Below are 12,074 nucleotides of genomic sequence, written 5' to 3'. Positions count from 1 at the left end.
GGTGGCAAATGGATGGGTTTATAGATAGGAAAGAAAGAACAAGCAACGATGAGTCATCCCCTGGCAAGGTTCAGAGTTATGATGGGTCTTAAGGGGGGCTGCAGGGAAAATCATTCATGGGGACAAAGTGAAGCCAACCATTTCAGAGTTGTTAAACTCTCCCCAGTGTGCCACACATTTAAAAGCAGTGTAATGCTGATCAATTAAAAGGAACAAATGAAGAAAGAAACTATAACTATGGTCTAAATAATGTTTTCCATTAGGTGATTCAATCGACTATTTTTAGCTTTGGTGCATATTTAAAATTCAATCCACTGAATCTTTCTTCTCTGGTTTAGCTTACCGTTAAAGTCCAGCGGTAAAGTTGTTTCACACACGCTGCACTCTTCTTCCACTCCTACTCTGAGATGGAATTTTCTTCTGGATAATATAATCCAGTACACCGTGCCTGTATTTATATATGCATGATCGGATGTACAGCACTATGTCTGCTTGCTAAGTGAGAAAGCAGTGTGTGAATTTCTACCAGCTGAAACGATACAGCGTGATGGCAGGGCTTCCCGTTGCTTTCCTTTCCTGCTATGACACCCTGCTTTCCTTCTCATCCCCTCCACCACCTCCCGCAACACTCCTCCAGCGCTCAGTGCATGACTTATGTTTCTTATGTGGCGGCAGCCCAGAAAAACCAAGCCAACAGGGCTGCCTTCACACAGCTGAACTGTGGCCATGGTATGAGAATACTTTCTGAACTGCAACTAAATCCAGTGACATGCAGCACTTAATCAAAGACAGAAACCAATAAAGAGAATACATAAACAACCATTTATCATGGCATAAAATCTCAGCTGTATGAATTCTAAAATTGTGCCTTCTGTCTTAAACCCATGAAAGTGATTTTCTACTTTGCATTAATCATCAGAATTGAACTAAAATGAAAACAAAGCAATACTTAAAAATAGAATACATTTCATAACAACACAGGCTGCAAGGCTGTACTGAGGCACAGTAGTGCTTTGAGCTAAGTGCCAGCGTCAGCCTGCAACAATGCTCCAAATGCTGACATTTAGCAGGTATTGTTTTTAACATGTTCATTTTAGTTTGGCATGTTAGCATGCTAACCTTTGCTAGCTGTTGTGGATTATTGTGTTCCTACATGTGTAGCCATGCGTATGAGAGACAGTGTCTGCACCACACCCATCTCTCTTGCCTTCTGTTCCCTCCATCTCAGTCTCTGCTGCAGTGCTCGTCCCCTCGGTCCCTCGAGCATAAACAGCCATTCATCACCGTTCACAGGATTTAAGTCAATGCCAATTGGATTGCCATCGACTGAACTGATAAATTATGGCAAATGACAAAATGAATAAGCTGCTCAGCGAGCTAAACTCAACAACTGGGAAAAATGGGAAGGAGGCAAGGAGACAGCCCGGAGGTTTCAGAGGGCACTGAGTTTGAGTTAAGACTTTGAGTTAGGAGCAAACTGGCTCAGAAATTGAGTTTCATTATGGAGGAGCACACTGCTGGAGCAAAGTGTCATGTCACTGAATGCCGAACAGAGACGTGAAAAATTGATACATTTGTCCGTGTCCACTGTTATTAATTTACAGAGATATTGGGCTGTGAAGCGTGTGTGACGAGTCTGGGAGAGGTAGTCTCTGTGGCTATTGATTGTTTATTTCTCAAGTCAACATGACAGACACTTTCTTAGATGGATACTTCTGAAGGACACGATGAGAACTGAGCGTGTTTGTGTCCGTCTGTCCGGGGCTGGGCTGGATGAAAAGCCAATATTGTTATTTATTGAATTTCAGTAGAATCATATCACATCATAAATTTGATCCTTTGGTGTTATTGTTCTATAAAAACAGATATTGACTTTTTTTTTTTTTTTTCTTTATACGTGGACATTGCAAATGTAGAGTTTGGTCTCATGTATTGCATTACAGTGGAACATCAGTTTGATTATTTTTACATGATTTTGCATGCTTTGCCAAATCAGGGTATACAGAATGTTGGTATATAAAAATATCACTATCAATACTGTGACAATGATTTCAGCCAAGTCTTAGTTCAGGGGTGCTTCCATATGTGCCTGCGCATGTGTCCGTGGTGTCCGTTGTACACACTGTATCAGTAAACATACTGCTCCCCATGGATGGAAAATACATCATTGCAATCATGCAATATGAATATGCCTTATCCTGAATGCACATTAAGAGACGGATGCTGCCTGTTACTTTCACGCAAAGGGACGAGGCTATTGTCATGGAGGAACGGGATGCAAGAGGTGGTGCTGTGTTGACAGCTGTATCCACGCTGAGGAGTTTACTGACAGCGATACATTAGTTCCACACACTCTACGGGAAAGCATAATTAGCCAACCCAAACAGACGCACACAGGCATGCATTCAAACACTCATGGGTACACACGAGAACACTCCCACTTGCACAGGCACACACACACCCAGGAGAAACAGACCATATTGAGTCAGGAGAACACACATCAGACGCACCCACATATGTTCATGGGTAAACTCCGGGATGAAAACAGACTATGGCAGGTTGCTGTAAAAAATGTACTTGTACATAGGGGTAAACACACATTGCATGAATGTGAAAAGTACTGAAAAGTAGAGCACTGTATGACAGCTGTTCTCCATGCAGGCAGCAAGGCAATCATGGAGGGTGCGAGAGAACACATTCACACTTATTTTCTGCACAACAGGATGTTTCAGGACACATGGAAACACAGTGGAACATACCCACAGCGTGCTTACACACTCTGCACAATCTCACCTTGTTCCCTGCCAAGACACACACACTGTAAGCAACTGTTCTCACACATAAGCTAGAGAATGGAGAAAAAGTGATGGGGGTAAGAGAGGGGTAATCAAAGGTAAAGGCATACGCAGGGAGAGAGCGTGAGAGAGAAAAGTGGTCTTCCAGTCAGAGGCTGAATTGCAAAATCTGTTTTTTTGAAGAAATGAAGCGTGCTGGATTTGTTACAATTGCATTTAGAATTCATGCGCTGTCAGTCTAGTGCAGAGAGCGAGACAGATGTGTTGCATTTGCAGATGACAGGGGTCAATATGCAGAGTGCCATGCAGTGTGTGGGTGGATGGGTAGGCAGAGGGATGACCATAGGGTTTAGGGAGCGGGCCATGTGAACAGATGGTCCCTGGTTGCCACCCAAGATCCCATTAAGAAAGATGGCAGGGCTGACCTATTTCTGGACCCACCATGCCGTGCAAATCTACTGCACAGAGAGATAGGGCGAATATCTACATTCATGGCTTTTAATCCTCACTGTTTTTTCTGGACATTATGAGATTACATACGTTGTTATTGTAGCAGTAACACAGTAATCAATTAGATGAAACGCTGTGGTAATGCAGCACAAGAATTCAGCCTACTCATATTTCCAGCTGTCCGACTAGTCATTTCCTCGGACATTGTGCCCTTGAGTACTTAATGAGGTCTTTCCACAAAGCAACTGGGGTGATACGGTTGTCAAGAGACCGATGAGCCATCCAGTGTCGGACCAGAGGTGCTGTGCCTTTCACCTACGTTCCACATGCAGTGTCTTTGTGTGGACAGCTGTCTCGCGGGGCTCAGAGAGACACTTCCTCCTTAAGCTGCAGCTGGCACTTAGTCGCTTAGCTGCATCCTGCTCTGCGTAAGTCCCCGCAGACTGTCTTTTTCACGTGTCAATCAATTTCCAAACACAAACCATTTTAAAACATTTGGGACTGATTATTGTGAGAACATTGGCGTTTTTATCCTCCTCTGTTTTGTGATGACTGCATTACCAGCAGAGGATCATGTTCGATTATGTTCAAGTTCATTACCCCTCATGTTTTTCCCTTTGACCCTGAGTTTAGTGTCAACTGAAAGCTACACTAGAGGCAGATCATGTGTGAATGGGGCCATAAATATTTGATAAGCTGATACTGTAAAGGTGATGGGTGATACAAAAAGCTAAGGACCCACACAGAGGCACAACACAGGTTCACGCTCGCATCAATCATTTCCCCCGGTATTTCATAAGGCACATAAGGTGACACAGGGTCTAATAGAAATTGGATATATGGCTCTGGGTTTGTGTGAGGGTGGTTGGGAGGGGCTCATGCATGTAGGTTACAGAGGCTATGATCACACAGAGACAGGGGACATTGACATACGACCACTGTGGGGAAACAACATATTACCTGCACCTTTGTCTCTTGAAGCCACATAAGGCACAAAGATGTACACAGAAATTCTCGCATACACTCACGTGCGCATGTGTGCCCCTGCAGCTCTTTCTTCACTGTTATTACATGGTCTGAGCAATGCCATGAGCCTTAATAGCTTTTTGCTTCCGCAGCCTATGGGCTCAATGATGGGACTTAAAACAGTGCCGCTGATGACCAGAATGATTCTCATGCAGCACATGTTTGGTCTTAATGGTCAGGCAGCGTGGGTGGATATGTGTTCATTTAATTCCTTTCTCATCAGAGCAAAGTAGTTTGGCAAAGTCACATTAGGCACCGATAACAAAACAGGCCTTGTTCTTCGCGCGCCGGTAATTCAGCCCATCATGGGAAAACAATATGGGGAGGGGGGACTCCTGGGCCAAGCTGCTGCCACAGGTGGATTTAGATTTGTCTGGTAATTCAATAAGCCTGAGGGTATACTTGATCTTTCACTAGCAGTGAAGTCATCAAGGCAAACAAATGAACGGGGATGGAGGGCTGCCTTCCAGAGGCTATCTGTCTCAATCTGCTTTGGCTTTGGCTCTTCTACCTGGATAGAATGGAGCCTGCATCAAGCTTTAATCCCACCTGTGTGTGTGTGTGTGTGTGTGTGTGTGTGTGTGTGTGTGTGTGTGTGTGTGTGTGTGTGTGTGTGTGTGTGTGTGTGTGTGTGTGTGTGTGTGTGTTATTTCTGCTCTGCTCTGCTCAGACACCCCCTTAATGTCAAATGACTGAGCGCCACTACACAGCAGTTGCTATGGTTACCAGCCAGGTTCTGTGTACACGGATACTCACCGCAATTTTGATCTGCAGTGAAGAACTGATGGGAGAGCAAGAGTCCCACAAAATCACCCACCCACACATACATGCACATACGCATGCACGCACACACACACTTAGATACACAAGCTATCATGCATGCACTACATGTGTGCAAAAAAATGCGAGCGTACATGCATCCACAAATGTACGCATTCCACCCACATGAGGAGATACTCATTCACCTACATGGAGCGCTCATCAGTACATATTGTGCTGCATATCATTAGACTGAGCACGTAAGCAAACACAGCCCACTGGGCAGAATTATCAGCCCCACCAGAAGTAGCACAAATCACAGTAGGTGATACACCGGGATATCTCTATTGCTAGAAACCCCTTTAAAGCAACCAGTGCCTTATTTCTCACCAACTCTCACAACCAAGCTCCGGTTCGCCCTCGGCCTGCCTGCCTGTCTGTCTCTCTGTTGGGGTGTCTGTCTCTCTGTTTCCTTGCTCTCCCTTTCTCTTACACACACATGCATATACATACATAAAGGGCAGATTGGGAGCACTCAGTCAGAGCAGAAGATGAAAGTGAGAGGGAGCTGTGTCCATGCCAGCAGAGCTGTGTGAGTGGGGAAGTGATGAAAGAGAGGCTCATTTAGAAAATTGACAGCTCTCTTCAGGATTTTTCATCGTCTTCACCAAAGGCCCAAATCCTGCTCAACTCCCAGCTATTCTCACCAGGCGTGAAAAAACTGTCACATTCCAGCAAACATTAACAATGACAGTATTTTAGTTTGGATCCATCTCGCTCCTGACTCTCCCTGCTGCCTCATTCAGCCCACAAATGCAAAGTGGATGTCAGTGCAAGTCAGACGTAACCGGTGTTATTACTCTAATGCAAGTTAAGATGTAAAAGGGAAGCTGGATGAGACAGAATAGCTAAAAACAAAGAATGTTTTCAATTTCCTATCTATAAAGGAGACGGATGCACTTAGGCAATGTGTAAATAGACATGCACGACAAGCACACATCTTCTGGAACTAACCACACACTACATTTCTGAGCTGCAACAGAATATTTTCAAGGTAAAAAGCTGTGTTGAAGGGCAGCTAATGGAGACACCCTCAATATCTTGTCTCCGTGAGAACATCACAAAACTGATGAAGACATAGGAAAACAGTGGTCAGGGCACATTGTATAGCATGGAAATAACAGGGTTGACTTGAATGGCCCCCAGTTCTAATTAGACACCATGAAGCCTTTTGATAATCAGGGCACCTAACAGAATGAGGCTAGCAGCTACAAGCTCATAGTTAACTGTCTGCCGCTCACTGGACGTGGCAGACATCTAAACTGGGCTGAGAGGAGAAGCAAGTGAGAAACACTGCTGATAGAAAGGCAGTTTTTAATGTTAATAATGAAGCAGCACAGGACAGAGGAGGCACTACTGCGGATACACCAGGATTTGGCAAAGAGTTGTTGAGTGCAGGAGAGATTCCGGGGGCAGAGTGAGGGATGAAGCTGAAGAAAGGAGGAGAGAGGGGACTGTAATCCATGGCAAGAAAAAAGCCACAGTGACAGCCTCTTACCTACTGCACAAACACCACATATGCTACCTCTGGTACTTGACAAATAAATCTCCCCCTCACACACACACACACACACACACAAGCATGTGCATGCACACCAGCACACACAGAAACACACACACTCATCGGTTCAGCTGGCAGAGGCACAGGAGAGTTAGTTACAGCGTGCCACACATAGGCCATTGCTGCAGAAAGAAAGCTGGACAGTGCCAGCCAAATAGCTGACTGAGGTTCAGCGAGGACTGAGTATCTGCTAGCATGTGTGGGGATCAAATTAATTGCCCTACAGTATGTCTCCAGTGGGACCTGTATAAAACAGGTGAGCGAATGTGTACATGTCAGTGGATTATACAGTGGATTAATCTGGAAGCCAACTTGGGTGTGAAAACCAGTCGCAGTCTGTTTGCCTGAGGAAAGACCAAACTGCTGCTGATGGATTCGATTTGAATTTGGGGATTGAGATATTTATATCCACTAGAAGAGGGAAAACCTACCAGAACTCTGCCAGTGAGAGTCTGAGCGGAGATCATGACACCGGCCCAGTCTTTGACCGAAGTCATCCATCCCACCTCGCTGGCTGGGACCTCCTCCTTCTCATCAGCACCCTTAGGTGTGTCTGCTGCCTGATTGGTGGTGGGGTGGTTCACCTTCTGAGCCTCCTGGAAGAAAAAAATAATAATCTGCATAAGGAAATGGAGCACATTGAAGATAAATAAATGGGAAGGTGGCCTGCTTTTTAGATGAGGAGAATCTACTGGGGAGTATTAAAAGGCACAAACTTGAACTGACATTTAATAATGAGGATAGAGAGACGTTGTTGGCTATGGGCAAAACAATTTCTGCTACAGCAGGAAACCATATGCAAGACCCCTATGAACAAACTAAAAAATGGTTACTTGTATCAGCCCCTGTTGTGGAACTATATCCTGTTAAGTGGAAGGATTCTGTATTCATGAGCTTATGCATGTCCACATTCATGACAAGCTACAGCCTCTGAGGGCAAAAAAAAAAAAAGATCACGCCATGGTAGCATCCATCTGCTATATGTTAAATATGTGTGCCTGAATATGTTTGAGTGGGTATGTGTGTCTGTCGTGTGTAACGACAGAATGTTCGGAAGTCACTCTCTCACTGTGGTTGCCATTTTGCACATATGACTCTTTAAGTTAATTGTTCCTCCGGGTGGAGAGAGTGAGACCGTTGTTCTCATGCAGGCTTTTGAACGTCCCTTCTGGTGTCCGACTGAGCGCTCAGAATTGCATGGCAGTCCATTGACATGCTTTGCTTGGCACAGTCACCACATGCAGCTGTTCCTCTCCAGCCATTCACACACTCCTGATTTGACAGAAGCAGGCACTCTGCTTCACAATCCTTCTGGCTGAAAGGGGGGGATGAGTAGATTCCCATGTGTTTAATGGCCTTTGAGGCAACAAAATCCTAAAGTTTTATGCATTGCACACGCATGCACAAAGAGGCAGAGTAAAGTTATGTGTGTCACCCTGATCCCCATAAAACTGCAGGGTTAGGCCCAGCAAATGGCGTACATGGAGAATCCCTGGAATTGCAATAACTTTTAGCCCTCTTGATGGCAGCCCATTGCTCCTTTCCAAATAGGCAGGCTTGTATTACCGCAGAGTACACATGCAGCAGTTTACAATGTCCCCCCTCACAGTGACATCCGACAAGTAGCCATCAAAACAGATTATGTGCTATGTCAACAGAGTGGAATTTGTTTCCCAGTACTGTACATGTCACATTGCTACAGTTTGTTTATATGACCCCATAACATCCAAAAACGATGACGCAGATAAAACACAAGATTTGAGATCACTGCGAGTTTGTTTTTGTTGTTACACCCCGCACAATCCATCCCAGGACCCAGCAACCACTGGAGTGACCAATATTGTACGTGCCCAACACAAAAACAAACCGGATGGCAACTTGAGTATGTCTGCAGGGCTAAAGAGCAGTGCTATTACAGATGGACCCAAGAGAGTGCTCTGTCCCTTTCAAGAGGATTGTCTGGTCAAATTGGATTACATTTCATAATGATATGGCATGGACACAGCTGCCATTTTCCTAATTTGATTCCAACCCCATAACAATGCCAATAAACTGGGCCTAAAAAAGCCTGACTTAGTCATAAGATCATTATCTGCTCCTGCCGTTGGGCCTCTCCATACTGCAGTGGATAATTCAGTTACTTATACTTTAAATAGTCATTAAATAGCTTAGTGTTTGGAGACTCACAAACATTTACAGCACCCATCATGAGTGTCATTTGAAGCATTTAGTTTTGTCTGTGAAAGTCACACTAGTGCCTGATTATAAATGACAGCTACCGTCACTTGGAGCTGACTGACCTTGTGAAATTTTGGAACATTTCAAAGTTCAAGCTCATATCACAAAACCTGGAGGAGACGTTAAGCTGTAAATACTTAAATATGCATATCTAACTGCAGGCTAGATATGCAGGCTGGATGATTAAGATTCTGTCCTCTCTTAAACTCCCAACCACCCACCACCCCTCGCCCATACTTCTTCAGGACTAACTTGACTACGTAGCCAGCATGTCACATGCTACAAATACTCATCAAACTGTGTGTGTGCATGCAGGTCACCGTGCACAGAGACGTCTAAGGTTTCACTCTGATTGGCTGTGTGCCTGCTCGATAGCATTTCAGGCATGTTGTGGTGGCATAGCATGTGCTAGGCTGTGTTCAGCGGTTACCTCTTATCCAGAGGGCCCCACCAGCCTCACACACATCATCACGCATATAACACACGTAGGAACATCAAACTAGAACTACTGTGTGTCACACAAGTCACGTCTCACAATAGCAGTACCTGTTTCCAGGCCCTCCTGCTACTGTTTCCACTAGATTTGCTTTCAAGTATGCCGTAAATGCCTTCAGACATAAATCCCGTGACAGCAATTTTGCAGTAAATACTGCTAACCGACAGGTGTGCTTCTGCTGCTTCACATCATGGAAACACCAAACAACAACGTCTTCATGAAATAGTTAAAAACAAAATAAAAACACAACACAGTTAGACATGGGTTGTACAAGGATTTCAAAATGTGAAGAAGATGTGCATTTCATGCTGTTGTAGTTGTTTTCAGATAATGTTTGCACACCTCAGATGGATGCCAGGTTGATCTGGGAATAGCAACTCTCACTGGTACACACCTGAACATGGAGGCCATAAGAAAACATTCAGCAGCAGTGTGTGTTTGTGTGTGTGTGCGCATGTGAGCATGTGTGTGGCGAAGGGGAACACATGAATAATGGATGCAGTCATAAACTGATGGTTGGCCAGATCAGAAGAGACAATGTAAACAAGGAATTGCTTCTAGTTCATTTGAGTGGCCGGCGGTGGGCCTACACCAAGGTAGAGCAAGCCACTGAAGCAGCCTGTCATGGGAGAATCCATCTGCTGGCTATATATACACACCTGTGATGTCAAACTGAGAGGGAGACAGAGAGAGAGAGAGACAGGCAGAGAGAGAGAGAGAGAGAGAGAGAGAGGGCAAGAGAGAGAGAGCAAGAGAGAGAGGGAGAGAGCGAGAGAGAGAGAGAGAGAGAGAGAGAGGGAGAGGGCGCAGCAGAGGTCTGTAAATGTTGTTTATGACCAAACTCAAAAGGGGAAAAATGATATATATCAAAGATTTCTAAATAATAATAATAATTTCTAGATAATACACATCACGTAATACATATCAACTGTGTTCACTTATACTGCGAAAATATTTAGCTCAGGTGAATTTCAACTTAAGGTACAATATATCAATCTTCAAATCAGGTGTATTATTACTCCTATGTGCAACATCAATACTCCAGTCAGGAGTACTATCAACTAATGTGCAATATCAGTACCTATTGTTCATCTTTTCAATATTCCTTGTTTATATAGTTTATATTGCTTGCTTGATATTTAATGTCCTTTTTACTGATGCCCTCTATTTTTTGCTATCCACTTTGCTGCTGTAATTCTGGAAATTTCCCCATTGTGGGACTAATAAAGGAATATCTTATCTTATCTTATCTTATCTCGTCTTATCTTATAAATATCCTCTCAAAGTGAGTTCTGTGCTAATGAACACCTGGTAGACAGGTACTTAGGGGGATTTTTGTCTTCAAAGCTACAATCCTTATATTTATTTTTACACACACACACACACACACACACACACACACACACACACACACACACACATATATATATATATATATATATATATATATATATATATATAGTTTTTATTAATATTTTCAGAAAATCAAGCCTAATTTTTTATAGTATTTATGGTCAGGTTTTTTTTCAGCAACAGCCATTCAGTGTTTACTCGTCAGTAATCACTTCTCTATATGGTGGCTTGCATTGTTAGTGGCGGAGTCCGCCATTTGCCTCGCTACACGCAGGGGATTCACAGGAAAGGATGAATGTATGTAATTCAGCATTGCTGTTTTTAATTTTATCTCACCGATATTAGCCTCACTGTTGCTTGTTCTCCCCTCGCCGGATCAGAGCTACTTTCAGTTTCTGCTAATGCAAACATTTCCTACTGCTGCAAGTCCGCGTTAAAAGTGTTTGACTGGCAAAAACAGGAGGTTGTGATGAAATGTAAGGTCACTGAGATTAGCACTGACAGCAAATGTTTATCAAAAATGCTCCTGCAAAACAAGACAATGGCCATTTTCAGCATTTTTTTGTCAGCGGGTCACTTTTAAATTTTGCAGGGAATAAACAAAAAAGACGCCACAGTGAGCTGTTAGATGAGGAGCTGCAGGTCACAGTTCACACCTCCAACCAGCAAGGTAAACAACTTTACTGTGTCCTGCTATTTTGAAAAGAAACACACAACACATGCAGCATAACATCAGATCGCGGTTACAATTGTTACTGACATCTTCTTAATTTCACAAAGTGAACTTCTAACTTAAAGATGCAGATTCAGTTCAGCTCTCATTAAACTCTGTGACAGTACATACATACTGTACATTCTGCAAACTATAGACACTTTGCAGTATAGTTATTAATATGGAAAGTGTTGATGTGACACCTACTTAAAATTTCTATTTAAAAAATGTATGTAGTTCATCTTCCTACTTCAAGAAACCTTTTTATAACAAGACGGATGAACAGTGTTAATATTAGGATTGTACCAATTAACAGAGTACACATGGGAGGCCTGTTAATAATTAGCAAGAAAAAGACAGATAAAACATGACAGAGGGAAAAAGACAAAGACAGGGACTGACAGTGAGGATACAGGACGGGGACAAAGAGACAGAGGCTACAGGGGACGAAGACGGACACCCACTCAAACAAAGAGTCAGAGGGAGGAAAGAAGATGGAATGACAGAACATACAGCAAGGTGGGGAGAGATAATGACAGAGAGACGCAAACTACACAGCATCAAGAGAAGACAGGAAGCTGAGCAAACACAGGACAGACAGAGGGGGAAGACGGAGAGACGTAG

The 12,074-nt window shown here is 43.6% G+C and overlaps 1 protein-coding gene across 17 annotated transcripts in view; it reads right to left on the bottom strand.

The window, feature by feature from the left end:
* The window catches only part of kcnma1a (potassium large conductance calcium-activated channel, subfamily M, alpha member 1a), a 133,920-nt gene that overhangs the window by 91,777 nt on the left and 30,069 nt on the right, over positions 1–12,074 (bottom strand). For all 17 annotated transcript variants that reach the window (XM_070977252.1, XM_070977254.1, XM_070977255.1 and 14 more), the window contains exon 2: positions 7,083–7,247. In XM_070977252.1, coding sequence (XP_070833353.1) covers positions 7,083–7,247 — 165 coding nt within the window. The remainder of the gene's footprint in view (positions 1–7,082; positions 7,248–12,074) is intronic.

This window comes from Chaetodon trifascialis, chromosome 13, assembly GCF_039877785.1.
Source record: "Chaetodon trifascialis isolate fChaTrf1 chromosome 13, fChaTrf1.hap1, whole genome shotgun sequence".
NCBI lineage: Eukaryota > Metazoa > Chordata > Actinopteri > Chaetodontiformes > Chaetodontidae > Chaetodon > Chaetodon trifascialis.
The sequence above is the reverse complement of the archived record's forward strand: the minus strand, read 5'-3'. Positions and strand labels throughout refer to the sequence as shown.